This window comes from Grus americana, chromosome 29 (genome assembly GCF_028858705.1).
Source record: "Grus americana isolate bGruAme1 chromosome 29, bGruAme1.mat, whole genome shotgun sequence".
NCBI lineage: Eukaryota > Metazoa > Chordata > Aves > Gruiformes > Gruidae > Grus > Grus americana.
The window spans coordinates 67,870-88,569 of NC_072880.1; the positions used below are offsets into that span (position 1 = coordinate 67,870).

The window sequence follows — 20,700 nt, forward strand, 5'->3', positions numbered from 1 at the left end:
CGCTGCAGGGTCTGTTTGCCGTGCCCCGACCTGCTGCCGCACCGGGCCAGCCCCGGCCGAGCAGCGGAGCTGTACGCCAGCCCAGGCGGTAAAGAAATACACAGCAACTGTTAACAGTGTTTTAATTGAGGAATGATCAAAAGACATTTTTAATTTAGAAGTCAAAACCATCAAGAAACGTTCCACTATCCCCACCTAAAGACGGCGGCAGCCCTTCGCCATGCAAAAATAGCTTAATTCCAACTCAGTTACAGCACAGGAAAAATTAATAGTTTTTGTTAGAAAAAGAAACGGCACCATGCCCAACTTCTGCAATTAAGCATTTTACAGGTTTCTTCAAGTAATTGCACACCATTATAATAGATGCCCACCACAGTTAACACTTTATAATTACATAGGTGTCATCACAGCTGTATAGAAATTCCAGCATTTTGACATGAAAGATGTAATTGAAGATATGAAGAATGCTTTTTACTTGAGTCTGGTGCCTTCAGTCTGGAAGAAAAGCAAAGAATCCAGCCCCCCCAACTGTCCCGGCAGTAAAAGCAAAGAATGCAGCATTGCTGTAACTGGCACAGCCCTCCTGAGCCTCATCCATAATCCTGGACGTTAACCCAAGACTGAGGGGTTTGCGCCTGGACAAGGAGTTCCTCAGCTTTGAAACACAGCCCAAAATTACCAGTGAAACCTTGTGTTGTGGGTAACGCATGTTACACAACTGCCATCAGGATTTAAACACGTTCTAAGTGGGGAGTGAAATCCCCCAAATGCCCTCGGTTACTGAAATGTTCCATTACAGAACAGTCAGGTACCTTTGTCTGTCCTGATGGGGTATGACCTCCTATAAAAAAAAAATAAGTTCTGATTCTTCAGCTGGGCTTCTTGACAGATTTTCTTTCCTTAAAATACTCTCCATTTTGACTACAAATAGAACAGAAAAGATCCCTAAAAGATATTTAAATATGAACACTCACATCAAACAATGAAATGGAAGTGGTGTGGAGAACTCTAAACAACAGCAGGGAGATGGGTATCTAAAATTGCTCCTTTGGTTCGCTGATCTTTCTCCTTTTTGGCAGCACATCTTGACTAGATGAGAGTTCAAACTGATGAACCTGCCAAAGGAAGATAAATACTGCATTACAGGTAGCCGCACAGCACAACCTGTGGCCTGCTCCACAGCGCTGGCAAGTTTAACATGGGAAAAGCCCACCCAAACAGGAGAGCCGCGACATCGAAAGCTGCCTATTGAGCATCTGTCTTGACCCTGCTGTTACCTGGTCCCTGCCCAGAGGTGCTAAGCCTGGAGTAACATCTGCGATACTGTTTTCTGGCAGAATTGACCCCCCTCTAAATTACTGAAGGAGGACTGGGATGTATTTATGCTGTAACAAACAGGGCCTCCAGTGCATCACAGCTTCAAGGGAATGTAACATGTGCGTCCCCACCACAGAGGCAATGCACTCCAAGTCCATGATCTGGGAGCCAACGCAACAGCCATGACTGCGGACAGCGCAGAGCCAGGCAGCACCAGGAGGGCTCTGCACACCGGCAGAGCGCCCATACCAACGGGAGAGGGGCTCAGCACCACACAGGCTCACCTTACTGAGTTTAATCCAATTATTTGACTTGCACACATGTGAAAAGATCACAATTTAGCCTTTAGTTCCACTGTGCTTTTAATTATTTAAAGCAACTGTGCTTTGTTTAAACCCTAGTATTAAGTTCATTAACAAAACCTTTTTTTGAAGGAAAGATGCAGTGACAGTGAGCATACAGAATGATGTTCTCTTTTTTCCCCCCCACATCAGTGAATAATGAAAAATACTGTATATGACCCTGGGGTTGGAAGTAAAGTAATTCTATTCTGCAGTAAACAGTACTTTACAAAGACTGAATCTGCTAGTTCTATATCCTGAATCTCTGCTTCATGAATTTGTTGCAAACTCTGATAGCCCTTTTCACACGCAGCTTTCATACACAGATATTTTTAATACACAGACCAATTTCTCCTCTAGACTGTTAGAACATTGTGCTGAGAAATTAATTTTGCATGCTCCCAAACTTGATTTCCATCAGCCTTTAGAGAAATAATGCAACTATTAGTTGAGGAGAAAACTACTGGCAACAATGGAGCTGCACATTATGAATCCTTACACAACTACTGCACTAAAAATTAATGAAGAGCTTTCGTGAGCAGGGACAGAAAGGGTACGATTTTCTCTGGCCCTGACACAATTTCCCCTCCTGACTGTAAACGAAGAGCACTTAATTTACTAGAATGGCAGTATTCACCCCACAGCTTTTTCTGAGAAGAACCTACCAGTAACCCCGAACATCCACAAGTGAGCAATGTTGAGGTCGTGTGAAGGCCCCCCAGCGCCTCACAAAGCTGGGCTACCAAGCTCAGCTGGTAAAGGCAGCAGCAGACGGGCCCCAATGCCACCTCCAAAGGCCATATCTCACCCTGAAGACAACTTCTGCTCCACTGGTGCAAGGCTGGAGGAATTTGGCTCCCCACAAGTAGCACCAACTATGAGACTCATCTGCTGCAATGTGATTAAGCAAAGAAATAACAGATGTTTCTTGGTATGAATGAGCTGTAGAGCTGAGGTTAGAATGTTGGCCTCGTGTTTTCCAAGTAAAATCACTAGCAAGCATATGGTACACTGGGCTGGGGATCCCTGCTGGCACATACTTTTAACAACCACTGATTAAAACAGTGAAGAATTTGGCTAAATGCATTCTGAAAAAGATACAAATCAATCCTAATTAATCTTTCTCAACCTGTGTTAATTACATCAACACCCAGCTTTTAACTCTTTGCAACAATTTTTTTTGACACTAAGAATCCAGATGTGTTGAATTTAATGGGAGTTTTAGAAGTGATGAGAATTTCATTCTGTGAACATGAAATACATTAAAGCTTAGAGTTTTATTCACTGTTTGGAACAGAAAAAGGCTTAAAAAATAGAAGTAGAAAGAACAGAACTAGAGAAAAAGCAGTACTAACAGTGCTGGTTTGAAATATCTTTCCACTTCTTGTCCTGCTCTCTGACACATTAAGTTCAGATGTCTGTCTTGCCAAGTGATCAACCTAAAACCAGAATATACATATTGCCTTGTAACAGCAGCAAAAAAATATGTATTAGACTACAGCAGGGTTCAGTGCTATAGCATGCAAAGAGCTCTGGCTCTGCTCACCACAGCGCTTGAACCGAAATTTAAATACAGGAGTATACCCATTGAAGTCAACAGCATTATTTACAGCTGAACATGTCAAAGAACCCCAACAGATCAAAGCATCAGTTATTTTTATACACCAAGTCACTCAGTTACCTAGGGCTATTCTGTTTTAAGAAATCTTAAGGACCTGTGTTTGAAGAAGTCCTCCACGTTTAAAATACACCATTTTACTCTCTGCAGGGAATGTAGCCTGAGTTTTAAGTCTGAGTAATACACCTGCATTTTAAGTTTTAATCAAACTTTAAACAAGTTTTGGTGTGTCAAAATTAGCAGAGAAATTTCCATTAGGCAGCGTGTTTAGTTACAGCAGTTTATAAACATGGAAATTACGTTCCTATTTCTCTTAATAACAGTCGGGCCATCTGTTTGGTTTGAAAACTATCACAGAGGAACAGCCTTTTGTTATTGCTTTTGATTGCTTTAGAATATTAACCATTTTTGAAGAACACCAGAAAGATGTAAAGGCATTTTACTGCTGAAAATAGTGACTGTGGTAAAAAAATCTTTAGCAGATAACTATGAATCAAAGTATGAGAGAGACTTCACAAAAGCTCTAGTAGAAGTTTAAGACAACAGAGTGCAATTTTCATACCTGAGGATTAGAAACATACAGATTCTGCTTCCCTCCAGCCTCTGTAACTTCATTTTCTTCACAAGTTAAATTTGGTTCTATAAAAGAGTTATTAAATATTAAAGCACACTGGTAACACACTAGCAGTCTCTTAGCACTAATGTTTTGCCACAAGGAACACGTGCACTTCATAAATACAGGGAACAGGTACTTCAAAAGGGTTCAACTCTATGTGCAAGTCGTTAACTCCACTGAACACTGCATTCTCTTACATTGTTAATTTGGTGATTTCCTATCATAAGTACGCAAGGGATGCTTATGCTAAGTAGTACAGATTTATACACAGAATCTTTGCAAAAGTGGACTTGATCTCCAAACTCATTCACTGTACTGCTAAAGGCTCATCTACATTGGGATTTGCTTCCCAGTACAAAGCCTCATGAGCTCGTTTTGCCCTGCAGAACGGGCAAACGGTGCTGCGGGGCCACTCTGGCACAGGTTCTGCCTATTCTGAACTCACTGCCAGTAGATGGCTCCCATTTTGGAACCCAACCACACACAACCAAGTGACTTTGGGTGCAGTTCCAGTAGCTACAGTTGTCCTTGTCACTGCCTGCAGCTGCATTGACAGGCCACAAACAGTCAGTTCTGGAGATTTGCTGTTGTTTCTAATCCATGCTGGGTTTTATCTAGGATACAGATGGAAACATGAACTGGTTAAAGATGAGCTGTAGAAATTTTCAGGGTGGCAAATGCATTTTCCTGTGTCTTGTAGTTCCTGTAAATAAAACATTATACCAACTCCAGAAGATAAGCGATTTGCTGCATTTTTGCATGGTTTTAGAACTTCTATGAATTTCTAAAAGCACCAGATACAGCTTTATGTTGTTAGTTCAGTTCTGCAGTCTACTAGCATCATCAACATAAAAAATGCTGATCTACGCATGCTGTTTCCTATACGTTTCCATGATTATTTTTGAACAGCATGGACATGTTAGCTGTTTCTGCAAAGTTGCACATTTTATTTCTGAAACTAACAACATTAATGTCACTATTTAAATATATAGCACAGCCTATTCAGTGTTGGGCTTGAATGATGGTGTAGCCAAAAAGATAGGCCTGTAACGAAGGCCTACTTGTATTAGATGTGATAAGAAACTATTCATTGTTACTTTAGGTAGAAGGTTAACAATTCTTAGGATGAGCACCTGTTACACATCATGATAAAAAGGAGGAGCTACAGGACACTTCAAGGTCCTTATATACGTACTTTTCTGAAAGGGAGGACGCTAATTGTCTCCAGGAGCATCCTTATCTTCCTGAGGCATATAGCAAATAACTACCAACACCAAAGTACTGAGAAACTAGGGGAAAGGTAATTTGGGCTAGGGTCCCCATGACCACCGAGCCATAAGCCCCCTACCCAAATTATACCACCTACTCAAAAGATAGAGGCAGAGAAAGGAACTGAGTGTGCGTTCTAGTTTGTATACTAGGCGAAGAAATATGAACCAATTATTGTAATGGGGAGTGCACCACTTTGTAATCGTTGTAATATTCCTGTATAAATATGACAAGAGAACCAGCATTAGGCATACCTGATTAGAGGAACTATCCTCCTGACACCCAGCACTGCAATAAAAGGAAATGCCTGCTTCTTAATGCTAAATTGGTGTTAAGGAGTTTTGTTTTATTCCTGAATTTCAGTGACAATAGGACACTCCAACCCATTTAAAAAAAAGATAAAATCCAGGCTCAACTCGCTTTGTCCAACTGCCTCTGCAAGCACTCAGACACCACGGTAGCCCCAAGAAGCTGCTAGTCTTGTTCAGTTTGGGAGGACCAAAAGCCTCAGCACTGACACAGCTGCTGCTTTTATAGTTATATGGAAAACAGCATGTCCAGAAGCTTTTATGGAAAATTGGTGTTTCTGAAGTCTGCAGAACCAGACTTGTATTTCAAAGCAGATGCTACTTTAGGAAAATACATTAGGAAGAGTTAACAGAGCAAGCAGCAGTGCTAAGGGGCATTTCTTCTAGCAGTGCCATATATTCATTATCTCCACAGAAGTCTCTACCTCTGCTAGAGGAAAAAAAGCATTTTATATAGGCTTCTCATCCAAATAAAGTCATCCTTCCCCCCCCCCCCCCAATGTGGTCATAAAGCTTGATTATTTCAGTCTTGAGAACTGTGTTCTTCAGCTATCCTATTCTACATCAGCATATCAAGGCATTGCTGAACATACTCATCTACATCATCCCTACTTAATCTTCTTCCTAAAGGGCACTTATTTCCTTTTTTGATCTTTGCTATGTTTGAAATGCCTTATGTACAGCAAACAGGTACAGGTATTGTCTGGATGCTTCCTATACAGCCTCTCCAAGATGAGCAGATCAACAAGCAGCAATTCATTCTTCAGTTTGTTTGGCGGCAAAGTTCAGGTTTTGAGCTCCTGAGCTATCTTGGGGAATCTGAAGATAAATCATCTTCTACTTTTCCTCCTAGATTCTCTAAAATGTTAAAGGGAAGGTTCTGCTCACAGAGATCCCTGAGGACAGTTTGCCATCTCATTTTGGAGACAGTCTGGGTCCACATATTGGAGCACTGATTAAAAAACTGTGGAGTGCTTCCAGAGTGTCTTTCTGACAGCAGCTGTGGTCAGGCTGGTGTAGCCAGGACAGCTGTTTTACTGGCACTTCTGCATTCAGAGCTTACAGTGAAGGACTTTTATACGATTGTAAGCAAACAGTGCAGAAACTATTTATAAAGGTTAAGAAGAATCCAACAAGACAGGTGCTACTGTTTTTCATCAGAAAGGCTGAGCAGGTGCTGACTAATGCCCTGCATAGCGGGAAGGGTGTAATTGTTTATTTGCTAACAAGGGAGAAGGCAGCTTTGCCTTGCAGTGTTAAGAGTCCTCAGAGTGCTTCCAAAACATAAGATTTCATTTACACACTCTGCAGAACTCTCAGTTCCATTAGTTCTTCTTAGTTATTGAAGAAGTTATATGAAACTTTAAAATAAAACAGAAATTCATGTCTTTTGTACCTTCCTGAGAAGTGCTGCCTTATAGGCTTTCACCAGGAATTTGCTTTTCCTGCTACTCACATGGTTTACGTAATTTTACATTGACAGATTTTACGGTGTCAAGATTTTACTTGAGGAAATTCAGTTTGCTGAGATTCATACTAACAAAGATGCTTTGCTAGAACGTGTACCTATTAAAACTGAAGTTTAAAAAGTTCACTTGCAATTATCAAAATGTTCCATGCATTCAGTAAGAGAAAAGGGCACAGGTCCAGAGTAAGCTGTGAAAGCAAGCAGCTAGAAGAGGCACTAAAAAGCCAGCAGCACAGACATAATCGCACATTCATAAAACAAAAAATATTTTGAGATTAAGTTACTGATTGCATCAGGAATAGCAAACCACAGTAATGAACAACTTTTTTTGTACAGAAGAACATGCATCATACAGATCAGTATTTTTTACATGGGTATCATTCCAACTACCACAACGTAAAAACTCTTCTGCGTACACAAACCCTGATGGTCTCAATTCCTCCACAACCAGACTGAAGTATGCACAAACTGCGGAATCAGACCGACTGTAGTCAGAGCTTAAGAAAAAAAGGTGGCTAAAAGTGGTATTTCTAGTAAACTTTAGTAACTGAAGCTGTGAGGATACAGTCCAAACACCTGTGATTTAAACAAAAACAGACCTGGACCTTGTTTTGCACAGAGAATTCTGCTTCCCAAATCTGCAATAATGAAATCAAGAGCACAATACCTCTGCATGCTTTAAGTGGAAATTAAATATATTAGTAAAAACATAACAATAATAGAAAAATCAAACAACAGAATTTACTTGTAAATATATAACCCATTAAATTTAGCTTATCTGATAAAATGGAACGGAAGATCAGAATTTTAGATTAGAAATGTGAAAACTTGCATTTGCTAACCAAGTGCTTCACAGAACAAAGCCACAATAGAAAATAAAGGCATAGCAATGTATGTGAAGAAGACAGAATATAAATTTGAACATAGTGGTCTACATCAGAAAATTGAGTTCTTGTTTTAGTAATATCAGGAAAAAGAGGCACAAACTGAAGAGACTTGAAAAATATACGTAAATGTTACCTTGAGCTTCTGAAATATTTATATCATTCCTATCTTCCACTTTATTATCCAAGACAGGATCTTCCTAGATTAAGGAAAAGGTCTATCACTTACTGCAGACAAATAAGGAAGAGGGTTTGTACTCAGATGCTTAGGGCCAGAGCTTATTAGATGGATTCTTAGTGGAACAAACTGTATTGAAATAATTGAATCTGACATGCAATATACAGACTAGCTCAGCATTACTTAATTATTGCTAGCACACATTTACTTTAACTACTACGAAAAACATCTGTAAAAAAATACTAAAGTTGTAACAACATATATTGAAAGAATACTATCAGTGCATTGATTACCATCTTCCTATTGCCTGTGAAACAGCAATTCAGAGACATGCAGATTTAGAGGGCTTAGGGTTTACTTCCATCTCATCACCAACAGGCCTCCCTAGCAATGGTAATTGAGGGGGGAGGGGCCAAAACCCCTGAAGCTCCACCTCCTTCTCACCTATGGACAGTATAGATCAGCACACATTTGCACATTCTAACATGACTAAAGGCATTTGCTGCCTGCCTCAACTGACCCCAGAAATATACCTCCAGTTGCTGAAGCCTGCACAAGCACCATTCCAAGAGCCATCTTGGGCACTCTAGTGTCAGCAGCAGGACACATGTGTCTGTCACGCACTCATGCCTTCTGCAAGCTTCGTTTTGTGCTTTTTTATAGGCAGATTTCCCCAGGGAAAAATCCCAACATTGAATCGAGTTTGTTTTAACTTTAGCTGTCGCATCACTAGCTGTACATGTACTGCTGTACAATAGGATCCGAGAGCAAATTCACTGCCAGTCAGTACTGTCTGGCTGCAGCAGCTTGCTGGGGACTGGCACAGGTCAGCTCCAGGAAGGTTTCACCTGTGTCCTGCACATGGAGCACCTGTACCCACAGCAGGTGCCCCTCTGCCTCTCACCCTGCTACTCCTCTCTGGTCTCACAGAGGCATGACTACCAACAAAGCTGTGGCTGACAAGCATTATGCTGATGCGCTTGTTCAATATTTCTTTAACAATGACAGATTGCTAACTGGAGCAGTAAAATTTAAGCAAAAACGTATTTAAGACATTGTCTTGCTTAAATACATCTGGAAACACTGAGGTTTTTATTAATGTTACAGTAAAGCATGTAGTAAAACAATAACCCTTTTCTAGACTATAAATCACAAAAAAATTCAACAAGCTACACAAAACACTTGCACACTTACATTCATGTCCTGGTTCTCCTCTTCTGGATCATCTCTGTCCACTCTGAGCACTTGGAGAGGCACATTAGTCTCTCCATGCTTTAAGATGCTTTTATCAACGTTTTCCATTCGTTGCTTTTCAGTTGTAACTTTAACTTTCAGCATATGAAAAGGCGTTGGCACTTCACCCACATTCAGATACATAGGCTCTCCCTCAAATATCATCCCCTCACATTCACCCTCCTTAAAACCAGGAGGTTGGTAATCAGATGGTGTAACTGCAGAAAAGAATTTGTTAAATGTGTTAGAATGAAACACATTCTTGTAAAATTAATTTTAACTTGTGCAAAAAGACGATTTTTGCCTTTAAATACAAAGAGCTACTCCAAAAAATTTGTGAGGAGAATAATCAACTTGTACTAAATGAAGTTCTTTTCCCTACAAAACAGGCAAAACCCAATTAAAGCTATTTGAAGCAGTTTATATGTGCAAAGAGATGAGCTAGAAGCTCTGAATTTTCATTATAAAGCAATAATACATTCTGAAAGCAGAGCTAGACATTTAATTAGTCATCCAAACTAGAAGTAGTCTGGCAGACATGTTACATCCTACCATACTCAGAAAAACCTTGTTTTTAAAACACACTGAAATCATCGCTCCAATGAAGTCAGTGACAAGACTGCATTCCTACAGTGAGATCAAATCCATTCCCCTTGGATTTTAGAAATTGTTGCAAGAAACAGACACATCAAAAAACATCATCATCTAACAACTCACAGAATGGCTTGGGTTGGAAAGGACCTCAAAGATCATGTAGTTCCAACCCCCCTGCTGCGGGCAGGGACACCCTCCACTAGACCAGGTTGCCCAAAGCCCCATCCAACCTGGCCTTAAACACTTCCAGGGATGGGGCCTCCACAACTGCTCTGGGCAACCTGTTCCACTGCCTCACCACTCTAACAGGAAAGAATTTCTTTCTAACATCTAATCTAAATCTACTCTCCTTCAGCTTAAACCCATTACCCCTTGTCCTGTCACCACACTCCCTGATAAACAGTCCCTCCCCAGCTTTCCTGTAGCCCCTTCATATACTGAAAGGCCACAATTAAGCCTCCCCAGAGCCTTCTCTTCTCCAGGCTGAACAAGCCCAACTCTCAGCCTGTCCTCATAGCAGAGGTGCTCCAGCCCTCTGATCAGCTTCGTGGCCCTCCTCTGGACTCTCTCCAACTCCCAGCAACCATAAAGATTACACATTAAAATATTTCTTTGAAATGTTCTCCAGTGTCTGATAAGTCAAGGTAATATGGAAACACTACCTTCATCATAATAAAACAGCTTCATAGTCAGGCAAACATCATTTGGTAATGGACTCAGGTTTTGCATCAGAACATAAATCTTGCGAATGAGGAGGATACTTGCTTTCTTGGTGTCTGCACAGGTGATTGTGGAATCATTCCTTTTATTCTTACTAAAAATGGACAAAGTATTCAGATTTTTTTTTATATACAGAGTAAGCTGTTTCTAGTATTAAGATACAGGACTGTTTAACAGACTGAGTGTCAGAAGCAGACATCACATTTATTGCTCAAGGTCTGAGACTACAAGCGCTGCAATTCCCAATACTGTTTAAGTGACCTGCACGTTCTCTGCCCCTGGGAAGATCAAATCCTGAGCCAGGGACATCACAAAAGCACTATGGTTCAACAGCTGTGACCAACTACTATATTTTACATTACATAATGCTTAAAAATACCCACTCTGAAAGAAAGAAAAAAAGTAGATACTTTTGAAAGCCCGAATTCTGCAAAGTCTTACATACTTGTTTTCCCTTAAATAGAACAAGTAACACTCTTGACTTTGACAAGTGTCCTGGGTTCAGCTAGGATAGAGTTAATGGTTACTGGTAAGAAAATGCATACCTAAGTCACTCTTGGCATACAGTTCTGACATTTCCATGCTCCTGTTCTACCAGCAGCTAATCCAAACCCTACTTTGCTGCCATTAAAAATGCTCTCCCTCTGCTCCTCACAGCCACACAGCTTAGAGAGGCACCCAAGGAACAGCGAGCACAAGGCAGACAACTGCAAGCGATTTCACTGGGTAACCCTGTCTTTTGGAAGCACACCCTTAACTGCGACCGTTAAAAACATCTCACCCCTCCCTCAAGTAGTCATCTCCTTCCCTGCAGGGTGTCAGAAGTAGGCTCATGCCTTATATTTTCAAATTAGTCTGGTATGAATTTATGCTAATACACCAAGGCAACCTGGCATGGCTGAGAGTCACATCCCCTTCCATCAGTGTTCTTTACATGACTTACAACCTCTTTCATAAGTAACTGAATGTTCTGGGTTTGCTTGGCAAGGTTTTGGTAGCAGGGCAGGGTCGGGGACTACAGGGGTGGCTTCTGCAAGAAGCTGCTGGAATCTTCCCCTATGTCCAATAAAGCCAATGCCAGCTGGCTCCAAGACGGACCCGCCACTGGCCAAGGCCAAGCCAGTCAGCAACAGTGGTAGTGCCCCTGTGAGAACATATTTAAGAAGGAAAAAAAAACAAACTAGGGGTAGCTTTCGCAGCCAGAGAGGAGCAAGAAGACGTGAGAAACTTTGCAGACACCCAGGTCAGTGCAGAAGGAGGGGGAGGAGGTGCTCCAGGCACCAGAGCAGAGATTCCCCTGCAGCCCATGGTGAAGACCATGGTGAGGCAGGCTGTCCCCCTGCAGCCCATGGAGGATAATGGGGAGTAGATATCCACTTGCAGCCTGTGGAGGACCCCATGCCGGAGCAGGTGGAGGCTCCTGAAGGAGTCTGTGACCCCATGGGAAGCCTGCGCTAGAGCAAGCTCCTGGCAGGACCTGTGACCCTGTGGAGAGTGGAGGACATGCTGGAGCAAGTTTGCTGGCAGGACTTGTGGCACCATGGAAGAGACCCACGCTGGAGCAGTCTGGTCCTGAACAACTGCACCCTGTGGACGAGACCCACGCTGCAGGAGTTCATGAAGAACTGTAGCCCGTGGGAAGCACTCATGCTGGCTAAGTTCGTGGCGGACTGTCTCCTGTGAGAGGAACCCTATGCTGAAGCAGGGGAAGAGTTTGAGGAGTCCTCCCCCTGAGGAGGAAGGAGTGGCAGAGACAATGTGTGATCAACTGACCACAACCTCCATTCCCCATCCCCCTGTGCCGCTGTGGGGGAGGAGGTAGAGAAATCTGGAGTAAAGTTAAGCCTGGGGAAGAAGGGAGAGGTAGGGGGAGGTGTTTTAAGATTTGGTTTTATTTCTCATTACTCAGTAATAAATTGCTTAGTAATAAATTAACTTTTTTCTAAGTTGAGTCTGTTTTGCCCATGATGGTAATTGGTGAACAATCCCTCCCTTGTCCTTACCTTGACCCACAAGCCTCTCATTACATTTTTCTCTCCCCTGTCCAGTTGAGAAGGGGGAGTGATAGAGTGGCTTTGGTGGGCACCTGGCCTCCAGCCAAGGTCAACCCACCGTACTAAACTCAGCCCAAAGGACCTAGGTCTGCAGCACTGCAGCTTTTTTTTCTTCTTTAAATTTAAAAAGCATTTCATGCAGGCAGAAAGCTGGGAGAAGTTTGTTGCAAAGAAAGCTGACTATCTCAACACACAGGGGACCTGAGCATGGCCTTCATTTTAGATAAATAGCTATCACAGTTGGGTGGATCAACTGGTGGTGTAAATGTTTCTCCAAGTTCATTAAAAGCATGTGAATGTCTCTGCGTTAGCCAGACCATTATGAGGGGAGCAAATACGTGGCTGTCCCCAAGAATATAAAAATAAACAACTAACAAAAGAATTCCAAAGAGAGCAATGGGCTGGAGCTGGCTTCAACCCACATACTGCTTCCCCATCAACCCACATACTGCTTCCCCATGACTGGGGATGCCCAGCGTCATGTCAGGATATCAGAGAGACCAGTAACGGGGATCACATTGGTACTGTGATTGAACTGACTACTGCAAGAGCTATGCTTTGCTAAGCGTAGCTTATGTTTGTATTGCATTTTCAGTGTATTTTGTATCACCTCTGCTAAATGATAAATCCCCTGTAACATCAAGTATCTTCTGATAAGTAAATATGGTATTAAACATTTCACCCTCCACATACGGAGTATCTTAAAGAACCCCGTCAGAGTTCCGACACTACTCTGACACTAAGAATCATCTTTTGAGTGGATAATTAAAAATATGAGCATAATCTTAAAATACAATGAATAATTTTTTCAGAATAAATCCAAGCTAATAGCAGATGTTGATAAAATTAGCCTTAAGATCCAGAATTAAAAAAGGAAACACCAAACAGATAAAATCCAAAGTTTTTACATCCCAGTGTATGCAAATGGACTGTAAAACCACAGAGCAGAATAAAGTCACAGTGACAATACCTGCTGAAATCCAGGAGTGGCCCATTGTGGGTGTACTTGAATTTGAAGTGATAACATTCTGTAATTGTCTGCAAACAAATCCAGTAATTATTAAACTATCAGCTGCCAAGCTACATTCTGTGTCGTAATGTATTAACCTTGCATTTAAATAAAATATTGATAGCCCCACTCCTGTCTGACCCACTTGCTTGCTCTGAATACAGCTTTCTAATGCTGTAACAGTTAACAGTATTAATGTATATGATTGTCATCAAATAAAAATGAAAATCTACAGTATTTTCCAGGAATCACCAAGTTTTTAGAATGAAATATTAATTCAAATTTTAATCACTAGGAAAATGTTTCACACACATAAGAGACATGGTGACACCCAGTGGTTAGTTAAAACATACTGTGTTTTTTACAAAAGTTCCATACATTTGTTAGAGAGTCAGGACAATGCATCTTTACGGACATTTAACTCTACAACACCACTTTGGGTTTCTTGTAGTGGCTCGAGAATAACCTGACACTAGATATTCAAAGGCAATTCACTACTTGGCAATTCTGATTAGCTCTAGTGATTCTTACATTTGCTGTTTTAAGATGCCCTTTTTTAATGTGAGTGTTAAGTACAACTGCTTGTATACACATTTCACTATATCCATACTATCATTAGTCATCCAGTAAAATATTCTAGCAGATTTACCTGAGGATCTTCTGGATGGGTATAGACCTGTATTTTTAAAGTAAAGAGAAGAAACAGATTAAGAACTGTACATCTCTAAGCATCTACCTTAAAAAATGTGTACCTTACTTTTCAAAGATACTTACTGCTAGGACAATCATTCTTAGCTGTTGGAAACATAATTAAAGAACATTAAATGTATTTCATAGCCCATTTCTGCTTACCAAACTATTTTGTTTCTCTAGCTCTGGAAACCAGTAGAGACAACTGAGTGAAGAGAAACCTCTTCATACACTTCTTATGTGTTTAAGAAAGGAGTTACTCAACTGACAGAAGAAAATTCCTACGTATCCCTAAGTGTTTCTGTTTACAAAGAAAATTATCCTGAAATGTCTGCGCATCCCACATTGTAGCTAATTGTTTTAGCCTACTAAAGCACAGCCATTCCCTAACCAGAAAGTCCTATAACTACGCTGGCAGCTAATGGACTTGCATAAATGAATGTTTCGATACATTTAAAATAGCTAAATGATATTGAAGACTTACATATTTCTTCTGCAAGGCATCGTAGCATCCTAACATCCTGCAAAAATCAAATAATATTGTCCATCTACTACTAATTTACATTTGCTTTCCTTCTGACTAAATAGTCTCAAAGAAGTGAAACTCTTGTGCTTAGTCTTCTTAATATTCTATTAGAGCAAGAATACTTATTCCATTATTCTATCTTCTTATTAGTAGATACACAAGCGATTAATATCTTTGTAACACCAAATCATCCTAACCTTTTTGCAGAATAAGAAAGAACATAATCTGTAGGTAAGTAATTTCTCAGTAAAAACATAATGCAATTGTACGCCTACAATTTTCAAACATCTTCTAACACATGTATTCCTTAATCAGTTTATAAATAAGTTCTTCAGCTGAACTCCTTTGTGCTTCAGGGATGTCGGTGTTATGTTATTGCCTTTATTTAGATGTTGCAATTTGCTTTTTATATCACATGCAAACAACAGTCAAATAGCAAACCAAGATTTACCCTATGTTTTTCTAGCATTTCTTTTGACTACAGTCAACAAGTAAAAATTGCTTTTGGTGTGTACATGATGCTGAGTTAAGAAAGGCTACTCACCTGTCAACTCCAAACAGGTAGCACACACCCCTCACACAAAAACCAGGGAGCTTTTCCTTGTCAGCATCCACGGACTGCCACACCACTGCCCTCGCTAATGTTTGATGCGTGAGGGTAAGGTGAAATGCATTCGGTGCCACTTCAGTTTCCTCTACCACAGAGGATCAATTAAGAAATTCCAGGTTACAGTAAAGGAAGCCTTTTTCCCCCCCTTCTCTCAGTGACAGTACAGAGCAAATGACTGATTGCACCTTTGACATCAGAACTCAGACCTACGTCTCTGAACACCTCAACACTAACAGCAGCTGCAAACCTCTCTGCTGAATGCAGCTTCGTTTCCAATGCCTTACCTTGTACTACAACTGGTCAAAGTGTGAAAAGCACAAAGGTGACCTTTATAGAGGTAATAAAAAATAGGAATCTATATATAAGGCAAAGGCCTTATATACTCTTTTCTAAAGAGCAAGGAGAACAGCCATGAAGGAATCTTGCAGTTATTGTGAAAAGAAAATCAAAATAACCACCTCTAGTCCCAAGTGACATACATTCACACAGTTAAGTGTAAGTACAAGCAGACAGACTATCATTCAGACACAATTCTGCCTTTGAATATAAAGGCCAACAGTACTTTCTTATACAAGTCTGAGAGCAAGATCTTTAAATTCAAGATGCAAAACGGTAACACTGCATCTCCTTTTCAACTAGAGAGGAACTACTGGTTAGATTTTTTGCATTTATGTGCACCCTTGGGCACTCATATACACCCACAGAGACAAAATGTAAAGTATAATCACTCTGTAAACAAAGCTTTCTACTCTACTAAGCATAAGTTGTAATGTTTCTAGAAACACAACCTTACAAGTCAGTTACATCTCTACCAAACCACACACTTTTTGACCTTCCGTCGTAAAAAAAAAAGTCAACATAGTAAGTACCATGCACTAAAAGCACTGCCTGGTCAGTTGTTCACTCACAGCAAGTGAACTTTTTTCTTTGTATCTGCAAACAACCAGAAAGTTATCTTTCAGAATTGACATGCTATGTAATGTTACATATACACTGCAATTAGCATACCATTTCACCAGCTGAGTAGACCCAGGACAGTTCTTGTCTTCCCTCAGAATTTTGACACAGACATCTAAAAAAAAGAATATATATATGCATATTTACTTAGGGCATAATGCAACTATGTTGCTAAGAAAATGAAGTTGATTCCCTAAGAGTATATATCAAAAGCAGACTAAAATTAACATTACCAATGGGTGTAGGTATAGTTTTAATTGCTGAGTTAGCATCACCATTACCTAACAAAATTCAACAATTGATCAGTGAAGTTTCCATTAGTCACTGAAAATGGCTATTACCTTTAATTAATAAGACCAAGTGGCTTTAAAAACACTCAATAACTTCATAACAACCCTATGACAATAGATTTTGCAAAGAATCACAAAGACAGCCTGTTACCATCCATGTATCTTGTTCCATAGGCACTTTCAGGAAAGATTCCTCTCAGATATGTAATGCAGGATACTGCTACTGCCAGGAGCCTCTTCACTAGCATTAAGGATTGCTGCTCAGTAGATATTTTGTTAGGAAATGTCACTGCACTCTGAAAGTTAGAGAAAGAAAAGAATTAATCTCTGTCCACAACAACAAAGCTGTACAGTCTACAATCTAGTCCAATGCCTGCTTAACATTTTAATTTAATTCTAAATGATGAAAGTCATACTTTTCAAAGTTAAGCATATTCCTAACACTTGGTGTTACTGTTTTTAGGACATAGCTGATTTCTATCAAGTGCATGACCACGAAGTTCAGACTCAAACTATTTTGCTATTAAGCATCATTATTCATAATTAAAAGATTGAATTAGCTTGCAATTTTCAAGTGAAGAAATATTACAAAGCACTATTTCAGCTAAAATTCACTGATTCAAATAACATACTGTGCTGAAACACACAAGAAAAAACATACCACACAGTTCCTTTGTTTCTGAGCAGTTGCCATTTTGCAGATACTCTTCTGTTAATAAAACATCTGTATTAACACACATATGACCACTATTCACAAGTACACAGGACCCCGACCCCAACTCTTCAGCTTTAACAAATCAGTACCTGAACCTACAAACAGTTCCTGCACAATTAATTCGTAACAGTTTAAACCAACCCCATAATTTTAAGGGAACAGAGCAGGATAGTTCATCTAATAATCATCAGCATTAGACTCTTGATTTTCACACCAGCACAGACCTCCCCCAGAGTTGCAGTATGCAGTAAACAGAGTAACATGTACCTACTTATATGAAACATAACCCTTCGAAAGCAATGCTCTGAACTTCTACCAGGCACCCAGCCTAACAGATTTTCAAGGGACCCTAAGAGGCAGCTCTCCACATTTAAGCCCCACCCAGCCAAAGTTGAACCTTTGGAAAACACCTCTAAGCTTGCATTGTTTTCCTTTGTAAATGAGTACTGGAGAAAGAGAACCCTCACCAGCTGTAAGCCTTTAACCCTCAGCACTATCAGCCTGACTTAGCAAAAGAAGCCTTGCCCACCATCTGTAAAAATGCAATGCATCTGAGCCTAAGGACATGGAAAATGCCTTTCCTAAGGAGGAGGCTGGCCCTGGACCATGCAGGGAACACAGGTCCCCCTCAGCTGAGCCCCCCAAACGCACCTGATCTCACTACATGACTGAGCTCAGCACCTCTCTAAGAACTGCAGAAACAGAAGAGGCCCTTCCCAGCACGACCACCCCTAGAAACGACAACCTGCCTCCTCAAAGGATAAAGGCCACCCACAAACTGAGGTGGAAGGGAAGAATAGCACAGGCTGGGGCAAAACGCCGCAGGAGGTGAGGAATCGGACACAACCCTCACGCCCCGGCACAGCGACGGAGGGCAGAGGCGCGCGCGTCCCCAGCCCCTCCTCACCCACGAGCACCGGGGGGGGTGGGGGTGGGGGCCGCGCGCGCGCGCACACCGCCGCGCGCGCCCCCCCCCGCTTTTATAGGGCAAGTGGCCGTGCGCAAACGAAGGGGTGGGCCTTGCCCTCCCGGCACGCACGGCTGCGGGCCGTGCGCAGCGCCGCCGCGGGAAAAGCTTCCCCCCTCCCCCTCCGGGAAACGGGTCCGGGGCCTGTTTGGATTAAACGTGTCGGGGTTCACTGCGGCACCGATCGCTCACCCCTCCCACGGGGATAAAATCATAGACTCATAAAATCTTTAAGGTTGGAAAAGACCTCTAAGATCGTCAAGTCCAACCATCAGCCCAACACCACTGTGTCTAAACCATGTCCCAAAGTGCCACGTCTACGCGTTTTTTGAACACCTCCAGGGATGGTGACTCCCACTCCCTCTCTGGGCAGCCTGTGCCAATGCCCGACCACTCTTTTGGTGAAGAAATTCTTCCTAATATCTAATCTAAACCTCCCCTGGCACAACTTGAGGTCATTTCTTCTTGTCCTAAATGGGATGGGGAGGAGAGTGGAAAAAAACCTCATGGGTTAAGGTAAAGGCAGTTTAATAAGATAAGGAAGAGAATAATACTAATACTAGCAACAACAAGAACAATAATAATACATGTGAGGCACAAATGCAATTCCTTACCGCAGGCAGAGAAAAAACAACCTGATGCCCAATCTGTTTACGAGCAGCGATCCCGCCTGCCGGCTGGCTTCCCCAGCTCTATCCGGAGCGGGACGTTACATGGCAGGGAACATCCCCTGGCCAGCCTGGGCCAGCTATCCCAGCTGTGATCTCCTGGCTTCTTGTGCAGGGCCTCAGAAGCAGAGAAGTCCTTGAATTAGTGTGGACACATCAACTACCCAGCAATGACTAAAACCATCAGTGTGTTACCAGCATTACTCTCATCCTAAATACCAACAACAGCAATATAACAGCTACTAGAAAGGAAATTAACTCTACCTGAGCTGAAACTGGGACACACCTACACACACGGATTAAAGCAATGCATTATTAGCTCTTAGAGCAGAACTAGAGACAGAAGTGATTCAGCAAACCAGGCCTGCCAACCGTGGCACCTAAAGCCCAGACTGCAGCTAGCTCCTCAGCGAGCCAGGACACTTGGCCTCCGGAGACACTGCCTTCAAGGAGACCAGCTCCACCTGAAGCTCTTCTCCAAGCAGCAGGAGATGTGCACACAGCTTTGTGGTCCCTCAGTCAGCTCAGGGGATCTGGATAACATAAACGTGTTAAATAAAGAGCACATACTCAAGCCGAAGGTGTGTGGGAGGAATCGTGGTTTGTGAGAGGTTTCCCTCCTGGGGCAGCCCTTGAAACACCATCCCGTTCCCAAGGAAATGTTTCTTGCTTGCTTTTTGAACGGGAAGGCTTCGCCGTGCCAAGGGCAAGCAAACTATGGCGTAGCTGCCAGGGACATCCATCCACAAATCCATGGGCCCTGATGGGATGCACCCGCAAGTGCTCAGGGAGCTGGCAGATGTTATTGCTATGCCACTCTCCATCATCTTTGAAAGGTCATGGAGAACAGGAGAGGTGCCTGAGGACTGGAGGAAAGCCAATGTCACTCGGGTCTTCAGAAAGAGCAAGAAGGAGGACCCGGGAAACTACAGGCCAGTCAGCCTCACCTCCATCCCTGGAAAGGTGACGGAACAGCTCATTCTGGGGCTCATCGGTAAGCATGTGGAGGAGGAGAAGGTGGTTATCGGGAGCGGTCAACATGGATTCAACCGGGGAAGATCATGCCTGACCAATCTGATAGCCGCCTATGATGGCATGACTGGCTGGGTGGATGAGGGGAGAGCAGTGGACGTTGTCTACCTTGACGTCAGGAAGGCTTTTGACACGGTCTCCCATAACATCCTCATAAGCAAGCTTAGGGCGTGTGGGTTGGATGAGTGGACAGTGAGGTGGGTTGACAAGCGGCTGAACGGCAGAGCTCAGAGGGTTGTGATAAGCCGCGCAGAGTCTAGTTGGAGGCCAGTAGCTAGCGGTGTGCCCCAAGGGTCAGCGCTTGGTCTGGTCTTATTCAACATCTTCATCAACGACCTGGACAGGGGACAGAGCGTACCCTCAGCAAGTTTCCTGACAATACGAAACTGGGAGGAGTGGCCGACACAGCAGAAGGCTGCGCTGCCATTCAGCGAGATCGGGACAGGCTGGAGAGCTGGGCGAAGAGGAACCAAATGAAATTCAACAAGGGCGAGTGTAGGGTCCTGCACTTAGGGAGGAATAACCCCAAGCACCGGTACAGGTTAGGGGTTGACCTGGTGGGAAGCAGCGCTGCGGAGAAGGACCTGGGAGTCCTGCTGGACAACAAGCTCTCCATGAGCCAGCAGTGTGCCCGCG

The 20,700-nt window shown here is 42.4% G+C and overlaps 1 protein-coding gene across 5 annotated transcripts; it reads right to left on the minus strand.

Moving 5' to 3' along the window:
* Positions 1 to 141: 141 nt before the first annotated feature.
* On the minus strand, positions 142 to 18,280 carry HORMAD1 (HORMA domain containing 1). Of its 5 annotated transcripts, none has more exons than XM_054806537.1 (14): positions 17,669 to 18,277; positions 17,344 to 17,391; positions 16,834 to 16,978; positions 16,444 to 16,507; positions 14,784 to 14,820; positions 14,384 to 14,404; positions 14,259 to 14,285; positions 13,571 to 13,638; positions 10,489 to 10,640; positions 9,194 to 9,450; positions 7,958 to 8,021; positions 3,839 to 3,915; positions 3,014 to 3,097; positions 142 to 1,115 (listed from the first exon to the last, which is right to left on the minus strand). In XM_054806537.1, exons 2-14 carry the CDS (start codon positions 17,374 to 17,376, stop codon positions 1,035 to 1,037), a joined length of 1,110 nt encoding a protein of 369 aa, XP_054662512.1. In that variant the 5' UTR covers positions 17,377 to 17,391; positions 17,669 to 18,277; the 3' UTR covers positions 142 to 1,034. The 5 variants fall into 5 exon arrangements, with proteins under 5 accessions (XP_054662512.1, XP_054662514.1, XP_054662513.1 ...); XM_054806539.1 differs by having other exon boundaries at positions 18,173 to 18,268; XM_054806538.1 differs by having other exon boundaries at positions 18,049 to 18,268.
* Between the last annotated feature and the right edge of the window lie 2,420 nt (positions 18,281 to 20,700).

Excerpts from the sequence above, each read along its gene's own strand:
- HORMAD1 (XM_054806537.1), bottom strand. The coding sequence starts at position 17,376 with ATGGCAACTGCTCAGAAACAAAGGAACTGTGTG. Across the intron at positions 16,979-17,343 it reads AGAAACAAAGGAACTGTGTG|AGTGCAGTGACATTTCCTAA; the intron begins GTATGTTTTTTC and ends TCTAACTTTCAG. Across the intron at positions 3,916-7,957 it reads AAATATTTCAGAAGCTCAAG|AACCAAATTTAACTTGTGAA; the intron begins GTAACATTTACG and ends ACTCTTTTATAG.